The following is a 17,288-nucleotide window of genomic DNA, read 5'->3' as shown; positions in this document are numbered from 1 at the left end:
TCAAGGTGGTTAGAAGCTGTAAAGTGAACTCATCAAATTTTGTTGGATAACAGTTACACTATAACAATATTTTACATAGTATTGTATTGTTTGTCAATAAGCTTGACATATTTCGTTATTATATCAGCCTAATTAATCTACCTTGCACACATTTTATGACGCTTGTGCACTATTTGTGGTGCCTGCAGCCACCACTTTGACACACATTGTGAGTAAAAATATATCTACGCACGTATGATATTGGAAGCGGGCTTACAGATTCTGAAATGTAAAGAAAACAGGTTAAGAAATATACATAGACGGGTCAAATTGGCCTTATAGACCAAGCACAGGGTAAAGGAAACCTCTCACGCAGGAAATGACAGTTAAAAAAAAAAACCTTATTAGCAAACTACAGCAGACGCGCATCTATGCACTGTATAATGCTTGTGTCATGTCAAATATGTTATCTTTATTTATATTAACCAACGTTTATTCTATCGTTAAAACTGTTTTTGAAATTCATCTTAAATAAACCGGTTTGCCTTGGCTGGTAAGCGTCTAGGAGCTACCCACACATTGGCTAACACTAGCCTACACTGAGCAGCAGCATGTTGTCATTGCTCAATAGATTCATCCATAAAATAAGAACAAGATACAAAAACTAATGGTTTTTGCTACTTGCTCACAGTGTTGCTATCATTTTCAATAATCGTCATGTTTATATTGAGGGGGGGGCGGTAGGGTTTTTCAAGGTCAGTCTTGTGTGTTGTAATTTGAAATGCAGGTTTTATGTGGGTATCCAAGTGCTAATTTGTTTCACTTTTATTTTCACGAAGTGTAACTGGGTTATCTCCTGTGTTGCAGCCCCCTGGGTTTGACGAAAAATGCTTCTCAGGTCTTTGTGGTGCAGATTGGGGACTCAGCTGTCATTAGAGAAGAAACCAGTTCTCAACTGTGGCTTGACCAGCATCTCCCAGTCGCTCCATCCACACAAATATGGGTCTAATCCCAGGACTGGCTGGGTCCATTCAAAGACCTGTTTAAACACTCACCTCCATCAGAATGTAGGACATGTTCTCACTGCCTCTGGACTGAAATGTTTGACCAGAACCTCAGTGACGTGTGGGGTCGCAGCTACGTGCTCATGGGAACCGAAGCGACTCTACTCCACCAATCCTGTCAATTTAATGTTAAAACCCAATTTAAAATCTGCAGTGGTGCCTGGGAAAAGGGTACCCAAAGGACCAAGAACCAAACAACCGTCACGAACCAACCAGCCCTCCCTGAAAGAGGACAAGGTGGCTCATCAGATTAGCCCACGTGTTGCATCATGTTCTGTTTAACTACAATTCTAACCTGCTTCTCTCTGTAGGATATGATGCAATGTATAGCTTATGCAACAGCGGATCAGTATCACTTACCAACACTTTGCCATGCCTTGATAAGCCAAGGCTTCAGTGAGATAGATTTACCTCGAGGTAAATTCACGACTGTTCACTTTTCCCAGAATGAGATTCGGAACCAATAACACGTTTGGATTTCAGATGCCGCCAACGCGCTGGTGATCAGCACAGAAATGGCTGCAAAACCAGACGACGACGCTTTGATGTTTTTCTTCAGGTAAAAATGCTCCCTTTTACATTTGTTTGCATTATTGTAATTTTATTCAGGCACTAATGAGTCAAGGCTGACCGGAGATCTGACATTTCAGGGAAGGCTCCGTTGTTTTCTGGAACGTCGAAGACAAGATGGTAAATAAAACAACGCGTGCTATTCTGATGATTTTAATTTTCCTGAAATTCCGTGGGTCAGCAGCCCGTCATCACTTTCAACTGTCTCTGCAGATGAAAAGGGTGTTGAGGATATTGGAACATCACGAGATTCAGCCATATGAAGTTGCCCTGGTTCACTGGGAAAATGAAGAGATCAACTACACTCTTGGAGAGTACGGCAGCCTCCACTTTTAATGTTCTCGAATTCCTTCTGCAGCTAAATCAATCTTTCCATTTTTCCAGGGGAAATACAAAGCTTGAACAGGGCAACTTTAAACTGAGTGACAACATGGACCCGTTTGAAGCAGTTCTGGAGAAATTTGCATTTTCAAATGCGCTCTGCCTGTCAGGTGGGACTCAATAAGTTTCTATTTATATTAATTTGTGCTCCGCATGCTCACCGAGTGGGACTTCTTCATTTTCCAGTCAAGCTGGCAATCTGGGAGGTGTCGCTGGACAACTTTGTAGAGTCAATTCAATCAATTCCAGAGGTACGGTGGGATCTTAGGAGGCAGCCAATAATTTGAATAATTAATCATCAGCGGCGATTTATCCTTGTTTGTAGACTTGACCAGACGCTGTTTTTTTCTTAGACACTTAAGTCGGGGAAGAGAGTGAAGCTGTCCTCAGCAGAGGTCATGAAGAAGATTGGCGAGCTTTTCACCTTAAGGTAAAGTCGCTTCTGTCTGAAGAGCATCTGTGTCAGAGCTGCAATCTTTAATCCCCACGATGGCGTTTCAAACCTGCTGTTTCTGTCAGACACTGTATAAACCTGAGGTCTGACCTGCTCCTGACCCCAGATTTCTACTGGGACCGTGAAAATCTGGAAAGGCTCTATGATAAGACCTGCCAGTTCCTCAGCATCAACCGCAGAGTGAACGTAAATGAGGCTCCTCCAATAACCACAACACGAGACGTTACCGTGTGTAAGGTGGGAACATTTCTGGTCTTCTTAGGTGGTGAACCAGAAGCTGGAACATTGCACGCAGCTCACGGATTTAATGAGAAGTCACCTGAGCGAGAAACACAGTTTGAGGTTGGAGTGGATGATCGTAATCCTCATCACGATCGAGGCGAGCGTTCGAAAGACTCAAAAGTGGCCGAGGTGGACAGTGTGTGCCCCGTATTAACTCGCCTGTTTTCTTGCAGGTTTTGTTTGAACTTACAAAGATGATCTTCTAAAGGGCTCCTCCGGCAACCTGCACATCTGGAATGTGCATTGGATGCGTTGAGGGAGCACGTTGCCCCGTCTATGGAAACGTCACTGTTAATGCGATGAAGCACCTCCAAGATTAACATCATCCAAATTATTTAAAGATAAAGGATGATCATCAGGAATGGACGGACCCGGAAACAAACTGGATTTATCATTGGATCATTTATTAATAAAATACAAAAACAGTTTAGTGGGACTACAGTTTTCATATTTTATTAGTGGCAACTCACAATGGTCTTATTAAGATTGGAGACTTTTCTGTTTGAACACACTGGAATACTGAGCTAATGCTATCAGGAATAGCACGCAGGCACAGCAGCAAAGGAAAGCTGTCAGGGTCGTTAAAGCTGCGCTGATATTATTTGCAGTCTAATACTTATTAATTCTGCCAGTGGAATCATTTTATGTACAGCGAAGGTTCCAGCGATTCCATCTGCATATTTATTTATTTGCATAGATGCCATGGAAACAAAGCTGATCCGAAATCTACAATCAGCTGATGAACCTGTCAGCATCCATCTGGGAAGGAAAACTCCTCCCCTGGATGGGATGGAGCCAAACGTTCTGTGTTGCTAAATGGATGCTCTGCTACAAATGATTGTGCACAATAAAGTTCTCGGATTATTGCAGAGCCGTGTGGGCGGACGCTCCTCTGCCTCCTGCCTGGAGTCTCATTACTCACACTTGCAGCTTCCATGATTGTTCAACCTGTAAAGGGAAGCGAATGAATGAGGAGATTTCCCAGAATGCAGTTTAAAGCGCTGAGGAAGTGGAGACTCACCCGTCAGGGACACCGTGGTGGTGCTCGTGTTCCCTGGATGCTCCGGCGCCACATCAGAATCGTTGCCCTCCCTCTCCGACCTGCACGCTCCCTCGGCTCTGTTCCTCTCTCCGCTCTCTTCTCCAACTCTGGAAGCCTGAGTGGTTTCCTCCAATCCTGCACATTCCATGTCCTCGTCTCCTCTTTGAGATTCTAGAGGTTCCTCCACCTCATCGAACGAACCTGCAGTTTCCTTTTGAACATCTCCATCCATCTCCTCCTGGTCCACCGCCTCCTTTTTTGTCCCTGGGGGCCCAGGGGATGCGTCTTTTGCCTCGACACTTTCTTTCTCTTTCACTTCACCTTCGTTCCTGTCGTGCTCATCCAAAGGATCCTCGTGGATGGACTCTAAACATCCTGGAATTTCCTGAATGAGATGTTTAGACTCCTGCTGTCCAGAAGACACATCGCATAGTTCTTCATCTCCAAACCCCGGTGTCAAACACTTCACCTCTGGGTCAAGCTCCCCTCTGCTTGACCGACCTTCAACCGTCTCTTCCCCTTTGGAATCCACATTTTTACGTTCTTCTTCTTCAGTAACACTTACTGTAGGAGGAACACTGCTGCAAACCTCCATCGCCTCTGTTCTGTCCGCCTCCTGCAACCAGTCCACAGGTGTCCCTTCTGACTTTATGTCCACGTCAACCTCCCCTATCTCCGCCGCATCCTCGTCCTCAGCTTTTCCTTCTTTGACATCCTCAGCAACTCCATCTCTGACTGTTGGTGGAGCAGCTTCGTCCTCCTCCTCCATCAAAGCTTGAGATGTTTGTCCCATCAGAATGTCAGGACCTCCCTCTTCGGGATGACATTTATCTATCTGCGGTGCTGCAGGGTCCTCGTCTTCAGCAGTTTCTGTCTCGGTTCCTAGATATTTGTCTCCTTTTACCTCCTCTGTAATTACTTGCTCCTCACTCAGATGCCTGGTTTCAACAGAGACCACCGGTTCTTCTGATATTTGACCTGCTGTTAAGGTTTGGAACTCTTCTGGGGTGGAGCCTTCGTGTTTTATCTGATCATCCTGTAGGACGGTCTCAGGTTTGTGTTCTGATGTTTCTCCAACGTGATCTTCACTCTCACTTTTATCTAAAGGCACTTCTGCTGTATGATCAGGTCCTGTTCTTGCTTCTTCCACAGGTAGATCCTCTTCTGGTTCAACCAGTTTGATAGGGTGGTGCAGATTTAGCTCATCTGCTGCTGTTTCCACTCTGAGATCTTCATCTTCTGGATTTGTTTCTGCTTCGGGGATCTTCTCAGATGTTGCCTGTGTTTCATCACTGGCCGCCACTGACTCTAATGAGACAGCCTGCACAGGTTCTAAGACCTCTGGTTTATGAACATCTCCTGGTTTATGGTGGACTTGAGAGAGAAGAACTGTGTCTGTTTCTGCTTCAGCACCATTGTTGGATTTTCCCTCTAGTTCGTCTGAAGCTAATGAGGGTACTAGAACTTCTTGTATTAGTTCCAGTTCTTGGACAGGCTCAGATGCATCCAGTGTTTCAGTGATTGTTTCCTCTTTGGGTTCATCTGGGACTGTTTCTTCTGCTGGAAAGTGGTCACATGTTGCCCTGTTTCCCAGTGAGGGAGGTTCTGCTTCTGGTGTTGGAGGTTCAGCTGTTAATGCTTGTGGTTCTTCAGCAGTTTTAGTATTTTCAGGGTCAAGTGTTATTTCTTCTTCGGGTTCCTCTAGAACAATTTCTGCTTTTGGAATGTTGTCAGAGGGTTCCTCAGCTTCAAGAGGAGGAATAATGCTTTTATATTCCACCAGTGAAGATGTTTGCACAGTTTGTTGTTCTTCTAGTACTTCAGCAGTTTTGGACTCTGGTTCGAGTTCATCTGGAACTGTCTCTTCTTTGTGGATGATCTCAGATGTTATCTCTGGTTCAGCTGAAGGAATATTGTTATCTTCTGACTCCAGTGAGGATGACTGCACAGTTACTTGCAGTGATGATTCTGGTTCTTTGGGAGGGATGAGTTCAGAGGTCTCTTTTGCGTCGAGACATGTTTCTACTTTGTTCTCATCTACATCTATTTGTGCATTGAGAGTGTTTTCAGATGAATCTTCTGGTTCATAAAGAGAGATTCTGCTTTCCTCTTTGACCACTGAAGATATTTGCAGAGTTTGGAGTTCTTCTACCTGTTCAGCATATTTGGACTCATCCACTGGTTCCATACTGGTTTCGATAACCAGAGTTGTTTCATCTCTGGGTTCGTCTGTAACTCTTTCTTCTTCAGAGATGTTATCAGAGGTTTCCAGTTTGATCTCTTCTGACTCTGACTGTGGATTCACAGCGCTTGAGGCTTCTGCTCCTCCAACAGCTTCAGAAGGATCCTCAGGTTCCAAAGGTTTTTCACTGTGAAGTTTTAGTTCTTCTTTGGGTTCATCTGGAACTGTTTCTTCTTTGCAGATGATCTCAGATGTCATCTCTGGTTCAGCTGAAGGAATATTGTTATCTTCTGACTCTAGTGAGGATGACTGTACAGTTAATTGCAGAGATGGTTCTGGTTCTTCAGCAGTTTTGGGTTGAGAAGTCTCAACCGTCACAAGAACTGGTTCTACTTGGTTCTCAACAGTATCCGGTTGTACTTCTGAAATCTCCTCAAATGTATCCTCTGCTTTCAAAGTAGATTTGCTGCTGTTCTCTGACACCAATGGAGATGTTTCCACAGTTTTTAGTTCTTCTATTACTTCAGCAGTTTTGGACTCATTCTCTGGCTCATTAATTGTTTTACCAGCAACAGTTGTTTCAGCTCTGGGTTTATCTGGACGTGTTTCTCCTTTGAGGATGACCTCAGATGTTTTCTCTGGTTCATCTGAAGAAGTTTCATTATCTCCTAAGGCTAATGAGCACATTTGCACAGTTTGGGATAATTCAGGTACTTCAGGAGTTTTGGGGGCAGAAGTGTCTCCTGGGACTAGAACCATTTCTACTTTGTGTTCATCACTATCTGATTCTGCCCCGTGAAGGTTCTCAGATGATTCCTCTGCTTCAAGAGCTGGAATGCTGTGTTCCTCTGACACCAATGAAGATGTTTGAACAGTGTGGAGTTCTTCTACCTGTTCAGCATATTTGGACTCATCCACTGGTTCCATACTGGTTTCGATAACCAGAGTTGTTTCATCTCTGGGTTCGTCTGTAACTCTTTCTTCTTCAGAGATGTTATCAGAGGTTTCCAGTTTGATCTCTTCTGACTCTGACTGTGGATTCACAGCGCTTGAGGCTTCTGCTCCTCCAACAGCTTCAGAAGGATCCTCAGGTTCCAAAGGTTTTTCACTGTGAAGTTTTAGTTCTTCTTTGGGTTCATCTGGAACTGTTTCTTCTTTGCAGATGATCTCAGATGTCATCTCTGGTTCAGCTGAAGGAATATTGTTATCTTCTGACTCTAGTGAGGATGACTGTACAGTTAATTGCAGAGATGGTTCTGGTTCTTCAGCAGTTTTGGGTTGAGAAGTCTCAACCGTCACAAGAACTGGTTCTACTTGGTTCTCAACAGTATCCGGTTGTACTTCTGAAATCTCCTCAAATGTATCCTCTGCTTTCAAAGTAGATTTGCTGCTGTTCTCTGACACCAATGGAGATGTTTCCACAGTTTTTAGTTCTTCTATTACTTCAGCAGTTTTGGACTCATTCTCTGGCTCATTAATTGTTTTACCAGCAACAGTTGTTTCAGCTCTGGGTTTATCTGGACGTGTTTCTCCTTTGAGGATGACCTCAGATGTTTTCTCTGGTTCATCTGAAGAAGTTTCATTATCTCCTAAGGCTAATGAGCACATTTGCACAGTTTGGGATAATTCAGGTACTTCAGGAGTTTTGGGGGCAGAAGTGTCTCCTGGGACTAGAACCATTTCTACTTTGTGTTCATCACTATCTGATTCTGCCCCGTGAAGGTTCTCAGATGATTCCTCTGCTTCAAGAGCTGGAATGCTGTGTTCCTCTGACACCAATGAAGATGTTTGAACAGTGTGGAGTTCTTCTACTGTTTCAGCAGCGTTGGACTCATCCCCTGATTCACTAATGGTTTCAGCAGCAACAGGAGTTTCAGCTTTGAGTTCACTGTGAACTGTCTCTTCTTCGGTAAGGTTGGCAGAGGTTGCCTCCTCAGTTTCTTCTGACGCTAATGACTGTTGTAGCGCCTGTAATGCTTTAGCTTCTTGAACAGTTTCAGAAGGATCCTCTGACTGAAGATTAGTGTGTCCTTCCTCTATGGGTTCCTCTGGAACTCTTTCTTCTTCAGAAACATGGTCAAGTATTATTTCTTCATTGGTTTCCTCTTGAACAGTTTCTGCTTTGGGGATGTTGTGTGATATTGCTTCTGCTTCGAGCAACGGATCGTGAATATTCTCGCTCTCCTCACAAGATGGTTGCACGGGTGGTGATAATTCTGCTTCTTCAACACTGTGGGGATCATCCAGGAGCTCCGAAGTGTCTTCAGTGACAAGATTTGTTTGCATTTTGTGTTCTTCAGTTTCTAAATCTGCTTTCAGAAGGTTCTCTGATGTTCCCTCTGGATCAATGGAAGGAATACTGATTTCCTCTGACACAAACGAAGATGTTTGAACAGTTTTGAAATGTTCTTTCTCAAATAAGATCTCAGTGGCAACACTTTTTACATCTTCAGGTTCATCTGGAGATGTTTCAAACACAATCTTCAATTCTTCTGCTTCTTGGAGCACCTTTACTTCATCTTCAGACTCAATGCTATAGTCAGTGTGAAGCATTGTATCTTCTTTGTTTTCAGCTATATGTCCTTCTGCTGTGAGAGTGCCATCAGAGGTTTCCTCTGTTTCATAGGGAGAGATGCTGCTTTCCTCTCTTACCAAAGAAGATGTTTGCACAGTTTGGAGTTCTTCTAGTATTTGAGTTTTAGAATCATCCACTGCCTCAATAATGGTTTCACCTGGAGGATCATCTGTGGTCGTTTGTTCTTCAGAGATGTTGTCAGATGTTATCTCTCTCTCCAGTGGTCCACCTATGCTTTCTTCTGACTCTAATGGGGATGGCTGCACACTTTGTGCTAATTCTGGTTCTTCAACTTTTGGGGCATCAGCAGCTTCTTCAGTGATGAGTGTTGATTGTGTTTTGTGTTCATCGGTATCTAAATCTGCTTTAAGAATGATCACTGTTTCAGGTGGTAGAACAATGTCCTCTGAAGCCAATGCAGGTGGCTTGATGACTTCTGGTTCTTGTGCAATGGTGGAGGCTTCCATTGACTCAATTGTGTCTTCAGTGTTGATTGTTTCCTTTTCATTTTCATCTAGATGAAGTTCTTCTTTTGGAATAGTATCTGGTTTTTCGTTAGTTTCCACTGATGTAATGTTGCCTTTGTCTGAACCTAAGGAGGATGCAGTTTGTAATACTTCTGGTTCTTCAACAGTTTTGGAAGCTTTGACCTCAAGAGCACCAAGAGCATCTTCAGTTAGATCTGTGCTGTTGTTGAGTTCCTGTAGTTGTACAATTTGGTCCGAATCATTGATTTCCGCTGACATCTCGGAGGATGCTTGATATGGTTGTGATATATCTGCTTCCGTAGCAGGTTTGAGAAGACCCTGTGGTTCAAATTCATCTTCAGCTTTGGAACCTTTCTCTGGTATGAGCTCTGTTTCTAGGAGAAGAACGATGACATCTCCATTTGCTGACCTTTCTTGAACAGCTTGTAATACTGTTTCCTGAGGAGCCTCCATTAGCTCAAGAGTTTCAGTAAGAACTTGGGTCTTATCTGCTTCATCTTTGTCTGCGTCTGCTCTAGCCAGATTCTCAGATACTATCTGTGGCTCGTCTAAAGACATGTTGCCTTCCTGTAGCTTTGATGAAGACGCCTGCTCAGCTTGTAAATCTTCTGGTTCTTCAACACTTTTGGAAGCATCCAGCTGCTCCACAATGGCCTCAGTGAGAAGACGAGGCTCCGCTTCAGGCTTATCTCCACCAGTTTCTATTCCCGAACACATGGAAATATTATCAGATACAACATTTGGTTCATGTGAAGGAACATGGCCTTCTGCTGGATCTTCAGTTTCTTCTGGTTCCTGAACAACAGTTTCTTCAGTGAGAGGCAGCATGTCAGCATGTTCACCTAGCTCAACGACACCTCCTGAGGCTAATGCCTCAGCTGGATCTCGCACACCCTCCACCTCTGCTGATGGTTGTTTCTCATCCTCATCTTCTGGGTGATCAGGGATGCCGTGTTTGGTCAGGTCTCCATTTTCTGTGAGCGTTTGGACCTCCTGTTCCAGATCTCCCTTCTCAATCGTAGCCCCGATTGCAGATGTCAAAACAGGCTCTTGACAGTCGTCCATCACAGATTTGACTTCGACCTGCTCAACTGGAGAAACTGGGATGTTTTTCTCATTGTCGTTTGTGCTTTTTTGAGTAACATTGATCACGCGGACGTCCTCCAGGGTGGTTTCAGCCCTGTCAAGCTCCTCAGTAGGTACAAATCCTGCAGAGTTAACTTCAGCGACCTTAGAGACGCCCTCTCTTAAGGATGCAGACACGAGTCTGCTGATTGTTTCCAGGTCTTTCACATTTAGCCCAGTTTCATTGGGTGTTGCACCAGGTCTCCTCTGCAGTTCATGGACGGCTGAGTCTTTTTCCACAAATGCTTCAAATATCTGTTCTGGCTTCGGTGTTGTCGTCTTTGGGTCTGTCAAAAAGGTTTCAGCGACTTGATGCAAAAGCGTGTCTGTTTCAATGATGTCAGATTCTGCCGGGACTGGTGTCGCGTTGCCGGATGTTTTCGCAGACTCAGAAGAGAACTGCGACACAGCGGTGAACATCTCTGTCTCGTCTTGCAGGGTAATGTCTGCGGCAGGTTCTAGCGCGGTAAAGGCCTCAGATGCCACCTCTATCAGGTCCTCTGCCATGGCGTCATCCCTGACTTCCACCTCTTCGAGGACTGATGTCACAGTGGCCCCGGGCTCTGTGTTCACTCCTTCCTCTTGAATGTCACTGAGTTGTTGATGTTTACCGCCTGGTTTGGTGACCTCATCGGGTCCCTTATTTGCATCTTCTTGTTTTTCTGAAGCCTCATTGAAGTCTTGGGGGAAACAAAGATTCATGTGAGCCACCTGCTCCTTCTGAAGTTCTGACTTTTCTCCCTCATCTAAACTTTCTTTCTCTTCCTCATCCACTTCAAACTCGGACAATGGGACTACACCCGGAGTCTCAGTGTCTTCATCATCTGAAGCTAGACCCTTTCTGGACTCACCTGAAGACACAGGGCCTTGGCTTTCTTCAGACCGCTGCTTTTTTCTACCTTGCAGTAGATTCTTTATTGAAAAAGAGGAGTTCTCCTCAGCACATTCAGCGTCAGGCTGAATGTTGATCTTCATCCTTTCATCCTCATCCCTGGACTTTCTTTTCGGGGTGACAATCCTTTTCAGCGACTTCCAGGCGGAGCCTCCATCACCCTCCTGCAGAGTCCCATCTTGTTTGAACGAAGATGATGTTTCCTTCTCATTCTCGGCACCAGATTCTCCACCAGATTTAGCTCCTGCATCTTCTTTGCGATGCTTTAAATCAATAGGAGGCATTTCGTCTTCAGAGTCTGAGGTCTTTCGACTCCTTCTCCTTCCTGATCCACACAAAACAGCTTCCCATGACACTGAGGAGTTTTTCCTTTTCTTGCCTTCTTCTGAGGAGTGATCAAACGTTTGCTCTGCTTTTAGTTCCTCCACTGGTGCTGGCTGTTGGGTCTCTTCAGCACTGTGATAGGATTTCTTCATGCGTGGTTTTGGAGACATGAATCTTTTGAAGGAAGCCCATGGACCCTCCTCCTCTTTAGCTGCCTCTGCAGAGGTTGGTGAAGAAGCATTTCTATGATCTTCAGCGGGGTCAGAGGGGAGGAGCTCTGGAGGGTGTTCTCCAGAGTCGCACAGCCTGGCCTCACTGGACTTGACGTTTCTCTGCTTCATGGACAGTCTCTTTAAACTCGACCCCGACAGGAATCTGAGGAGGGGACTCATTTGAACTCTGTCCCTCTCTTGAGAGCTTAAAATGTCACACTCAGGGGTTTTTGCCAACATCTCACCTCTGAGCTCATTTTCTTTGTGCTCACCTGGAGGGGTCACCTTTCCTTCATGTTGCTCCTGCACTGTTTGCCCTGTTGTCTCTATGGCTTGGCTCCCCCCCACTTCTTCTAATTCTTTCTCAGTTGGTTCATCATCTGGTTCCTTTTTCTTCCACAGTCCGGCAAAACTTCCAGTAGCAAAGAATTTTCTGATTGGAGAATCGATCTCCACATCTCCAGGACCAGATGAATTTGTGGAATGTGGCTCATCTTCCTGTGTGCCTGCCACCGAATCTGCTTCACCCTCAGGTTCCTCTGCGGCTTTTACTGTTTTGTCTGAACCTCCTAGAACCTCCGATGACGTGACACCTGTCAGAATAGAACATGCAGGATCAGAACCCTCTTGCACTGTCTGTCCTTCAGCTTTATCTTCTGTCTTCTCAGTTTTGGTTTGCTCAGACTTTTCTGTATTGATCCTTTTGCCATCATTTCTTGCCATTTCACCCAGGCCCCGGTTTATGGTGAGTTTTAAACCAATGTTACTAAAGATTCTCCCAAAAGGGTTCATTTCATTCTGCTTTACATCCATTTCAGTTATCTCAAGGTGCATGCCGTCATTATCGCCTTCTCTCTGTAATTCTTCTTTGTTCCCCTGTGTATCTGGAGCAGCTTCTTTTGTTGGAATCAAAGGTAAACCTGTGAAAAGAGCTCATATCAGATGAAATACTAAAATATCCAAACAAAAGACTTACATACAAACATAACATACACACCCTGGGCCCCATTCTCATCCTCACAGCAGCCATTCATTTTGACTTCATCTCCTTTTCTGCTGAAGTCTGAGGTCTGCTCACTGTTCTGTAACAAAGCACACAGGAACAACGAATGCAGTTGAGTTCCCTTCAGTCCGCTATACATTAGCTCCTGCTTAAACTTCTTTCATTGACTGTTGTTGTTCCATAAAAGGAAAAAGCTAAAACTGTTGTCGTATGGGGCTGAAAAGTCCAGTTCTCTATGTGATCAACACAGCCTGCTGTCATGTTAGTCCTGCTCACCTCCTGTGGCCGTGAGGTAAACAGGACTAATGGTCTGAATTGGTAAAGCTGCAAATCTGATTATTTGGGAAAAGGAAAAAAGACCACGAATCCCATTCTTCATATAAAGCCTGAGCTGGAGCTGCTTTACAGCTCTGGGTCGCCGCTGGGATCAGCCATTCTGAAGAACTCAGAGACAACATTGCGGATGGCTTCATAATGAATTTCATGGCAAGCGGATTGGGATTGGGATTTTGAATGTCAGTCAAAAGTCATTGTGTTAGCTAAAATGCTGAAATTTTTTTCATGTGATAAGAGGTGATAAGAGGTGCAACCAGACAAAGTGGAGAGACAGTCGCACAGCATAATGCATTTATTTCCCCTTAATTTTCCCCTTCACTGCCAAATAAGAAACTTAACCTCGGCATTGTGTTTTAAGCCCAAGCTCTTCAAGGTCCTAATACTGATAACCACACTGTGTTTTTGAGCTAAAAATACATTCTGTATTTCTCTTTTTACTAAATAGTTGATAGTTACTAGAGCCGAGTCTGAAGTATAGTCTCACCATTTTGTAGAAGTGGTCACATGCAGTGGTTGTTTATTGTCCATGTTTTTATTTATTTTTCTTGAAGTGCATGAACTTCCTCTGATTCTTCTTCTCATGGGTGGCTCTAATTCTCTTCCATCCAGGCATTATTCACAGGTTAGCCCATTTTTTTTCTCTCAATATTAAATCCATGTTTGTTTGTTTGTTTGTTTGTTAATGGGTGAGAGATGCAATGATACATTTTTCTTGGAGTCAACAGCAACTTTTTGTGGCCACGAACCATTTGAAGCTTGAAGTAGGAATAATAAATACTTGGATCATATCATCAGCAGCTGTCAGCTGATTTTCCCACTTTTCCCACTTTCACTGGGAGCAGCATCTGTGAACAGATTTTACTTAAAAGCAAAGCTTCTCAAGGTCAGTTCCAAACCGCATGCACCTCCATCAACAAAATATCAGCATGAATGCACTAAATGACTTCCTGCTCCGCAGGACTCCAAATACATTTTGTTCCCAACCAATCGATTTTGTCTTCTGCTGAGTGTAGGGAGAGGGGAATTCCACCTCTCCCCTGGGCTTTATTTGGGCTCCTCTGAGTGAAATGGCATTTTCCCATCACGCTGTTTTCTATTTTATCCAAATTAAAGACAAAAAAACATTGTGACTTAGCTGAAAGAGTCCGACATCTTTAGAGGGGCCTGAATACGTTTGATAAAAAGACAGTTTGTTCATGAGTTCAAAGCTTTTGTCTGGTTAATGGATGAGTTGGCGCAGCACCAGCAACCTCAGCGCTTCCGTTACGCACGACAGCATGACTTTGGAAAAGAGAACCGTTCGGGTTCGTGGACTTACTTCGTGGTCGGTATTCTGCTCAGTTTGGGGATGATTCGCGTCTCTGCTCTCCTCCTCAGCCGCCGCATCCTGCCTGCTCCCCCGCTGCGTGGACTGGACGTCTCCCATGATCAGAACCGCAGCGCGTCACCGTGATCCACAGGAAGGATGGAAATATCCCCAATGCGCACAGGTCCTAGCACACTGCTGCTGGAGAGACAGATGGGCTCGGCTCTCTGATGCTGCACCCCCAAAGTTGAAAACACCCTCCTGGAAGATCACATGAAAGCTATATGAGCCGAGTCTGGTCCGGCCCGGCCCGGGCGGGCTCGACCCGCCTCCCGATGCATCGCATAAAAACAGCGACGCAGAGGAAAACATCGTGTCCTCCTGACAGGAGCAAACTGCAACACTTCACACAGGCAGGCTAAAATCCACAGCAGCATGTGGGAAATGTAATAATAAAGCTGAGGCAGACTGTTTCTGACAGTGCGAAGCGCCTTTAATTCCTTATTAGACCACTTTCTCATTAATATTATTTTATTTTTTATTGCTGTTGGTATTGTTCATACTGCTCAACATACTGCTGGGGCCCCTGACAGGGTCCAGTGAATAATCATGAGCCTCATTGTTCATTATGATTCCATTTCAGCGTTAAAAATGAATTACACAAGAGTAAAAGGGAGTCTCGAGATCAGATGTCAAACTTTGCCACATGCATCACTTAACAATGTGGAGCCAGGGGTCACGTCGACAGGGAGGCAGCTGTTTCTTTACAGAAACCCAAGATTGCACATCATTAATGCTGTTTAAAATGATTTCTTCAGACTGTCATTCTTCCATTTTGCTGCATTACATTTGCATTAGGCTATAGTAGAATAGAAGTGGTTATTGTTGGGCCACAGACACCTCATTTGCTTTAATTTTGGATTATTAAAACCTGATATAGATGCTGCTGGACTGAGTGCCTGAAAATGAATGTGCACTAAATTTAAGTTGTAATGTAATCGACGGCGATTCTCATACCTCTCCCTGACCCTCATTTTGGTGAGCGGGTGTGGTTTTTTAATGGATCGTCTGTTCTGAAGGGAAAGCTTGGGATTTTTAACAGACAAAGGGAGCTTCATAATGAGGCCGCTTTATCTCATGACAGCCAGAACTGGGAGAAGTCACCACCTCTCTAGGGGCTTCACGGTGTGTGGACAGGGACTGGTCTAAAGCTGTGACCTGTACTTTGTTTTTCAAATCAAGAAAGAGAGATTAAGCTCCACAGATGTTTCACGTGTGTGCATGTGGAAAAACTGATAACCACACCAATTATGCCCGGTGTTGAAGAAGCATGTCTTACTTTATCAGAAAAATGTGACTGCTTATTTATAATTAACATCAATTTCTACCAGCATAATAACATTTGCTTACCATTACTAAAGTATTCACATTAATAAATCAGCTTGACTCACCATTAAATACAAGAGTAACATGCTTTTATGGCTAATTTCGCTATTCTATTACTATTGGATGCCTGCATCAGTCTTGCTGTCAGTCAAACTGAAATGTTTTTAATTGAAGCCATACGTCTGTGATCTCTTGATCTCTTGAAGTATTCAATTAACTGACTAAATACCTTTGGAGAAAAGCAGATTCCATTTCATCTGACGACCAGGTTGAAACGCGGAGGAAGGCCCAGCAAAACACACGCTTTCACATCTTTGACAACATTCTGAGCGCTGAAGAGACGCACCAGATTCCAACAGCAGATGTCTTCCCCCTGACAATAGGACCCTTCTTTAGGCTGGTTTGTCCTTTGCAGGATTTCCCAGCACTAATTTGTTGTGTGAAGGTGTGTGTGGCTGAAGAAGACCTTCATACCCTGCTGGGGCCCCTGTTATGAAGGCAACCCAGAAAAGGGATCTATTGTTGGACTCTGGTGGCTGGGCCTTCCTCCAAAACAGAGACAGGAGGACAGTCTGGTCCTTTGCCATGGGTTGTGCTGCAACCCAGGCCCGGAGAAGTGGACGAAGACTGAAACTGGACAGAAGCTTTACGCTCTCACTAGTTTCATTTTCCAAACAGCGGAGGTCCAAAAGCTGGCGTATAAATAAGCACATCTGTATGAAGGTACGGCGTCTCACCTCAGACAAACCCCAGCTGACCACGGACATCCTTAAATAAGGAGAAACCGGGCAGTGGGATCAGATGTTTGCAGCCACTGATCAGATGCTGTTATGTAAAGCTTGAAACTCGAAGGAAGCCACTAAGTCAAACTTATTAGAGTCACATCTCTGGCTAACTGGAAACAGCTGATGTTTTCCAGTGATTATAAGCAAACCGTGACTGATGGACCAGCAAGAATAAGGCACCCATGGCTCAGACGCGTTTGATCGTATCAAACCCTTCCCACCAAATGTTATTTAGGTTGCCCTGCGCTTGCCCAACAAATCAGGGTAATTTCTTATTTCTAACATTATACACGTCCTAAATGGTGAGAGAAGAAACAAGCAGGGTATCAACATTGTCCTAGTGTCCTCTGAAAAGCACCAAATTAGTTTAACTGAATGAAAATCACCAGTTGGCTAAGTAGATTAGTGGGTTTTTTTACTTCATCTTTCGATCTCTGGCTAAACTGTTTGACGGACGTTTCCTTTCATGGATGGACTGAATATCTGCACTGAAAGTCTAAACGAGTTTAAGTTAACCAAAACATTCTGTGAAGTTTCCATTACTTGATTTATCGAAATCAGAAAAATGACCAATGCATGATTTAAATGTTACCAGACTTAAGGGGCCGAAATAAGAAAAAAAACAGCAGGAGCTCTTTAGCTGTTTAAGGACGGATTGGTAAATTAATTCACTTTAGTGCGTTCAAAAATAAACAGCTAAACTTCTGTTTGGTATGGTTACAGCACGGTAATGTCAAATGAGCCCAAAATCGAAGTTGTATGTCTATTAGATTAATAATGAAGGATTAAGAAATGAGTAGCTTCCTTCTTATCCACCAGGCAATGCTACAGCTTTGTTTACTTTAATGTAAAACAAACCAACCAATAATATAAAGTATTCCACTGAAATTAGTTTTCGCTAT

The 17,288-nt window shown here is 44.1% G+C and overlaps 3 protein-coding genes across 3 annotated transcripts; 1 reads left to right on the top strand and 2 right to left on the bottom strand.

The window, feature by feature from the left end:
- The first annotated feature begins 366 nt into the window (after nucleotides 1–366).
- Nucleotides 367–3,599, top strand: rmnd1 (required for meiotic nuclear division 1 homolog). The gene is made up of 12 exons (XM_011613828.2): nucleotides 367–532; nucleotides 847–1,280; nucleotides 1,355–1,460; nucleotides 1,527–1,602; nucleotides 1,694–1,733; nucleotides 1,827–1,927; nucleotides 1,998–2,104; nucleotides 2,181–2,245; nucleotides 2,348–2,424; nucleotides 2,514–2,634; nucleotides 2,711–2,827; nucleotides 2,904–3,599. Exons 2-12 carry the CDS (start codon nucleotides 867–869, stop codon nucleotides 2,934–2,936), a joined length of 1,257 nt encoding a protein of 418 aa, XP_011612130.2. The 5' UTR covers nucleotides 367–532; nucleotides 847–866; the 3' UTR covers nucleotides 2,937–3,599.
- Nucleotides 3,544–6,836, bottom strand: LOC101074996 (enolase-phosphatase E1-like). Its single transcript, XM_029829371.1, has 2 exons — nucleotides 3,752–6,836; nucleotides 3,544–3,678 (listed from the first exon to the last, which is right to left on the bottom strand). The coding sequence occupies exons 1-2, from the start codon at nucleotides 6,711–6,713 to the stop codon at nucleotides 3,674–3,676; spliced, it is 2,967 nt and encodes a 988-aa protein (XP_029685231.1). The 5' UTR covers nucleotides 6,714–6,836; the 3' UTR covers nucleotides 3,544–3,673.
- Nucleotides 6,716–15,970, bottom strand: akap12a (A kinase (PRKA) anchor protein 12a). The gene is made up of 5 exons (XM_029832717.1): nucleotides 15,831–15,970; nucleotides 14,228–14,476; nucleotides 12,568–12,652; nucleotides 6,828–12,490; nucleotides 6,716–6,742 (listed from the first exon to the last, which is right to left on the bottom strand). Exons 2-5 carry the CDS (start codon nucleotides 14,333–14,335, stop codon nucleotides 6,716–6,718), a joined length of 5,883 nt encoding a protein of 1,960 aa, XP_029688577.1. The 5' UTR covers nucleotides 14,336–14,476; nucleotides 15,831–15,970.
- Nucleotides 15,971–17,288: the final 1,318 nt, after the last annotated feature.

Source organism: Takifugu rubripes, chromosome 2, assembly GCF_901000725.2.
Source record: "Takifugu rubripes chromosome 2, fTakRub1.2, whole genome shotgun sequence".
Lineage (NCBI taxonomy): Eukaryota > Metazoa > Chordata > Actinopteri > Tetraodontiformes > Tetraodontidae > Takifugu > Takifugu rubripes.
Note: the sequence above shows the minus strand (reverse complement) of the source record. Positions and strands in the feature narration are given on the sequence as shown.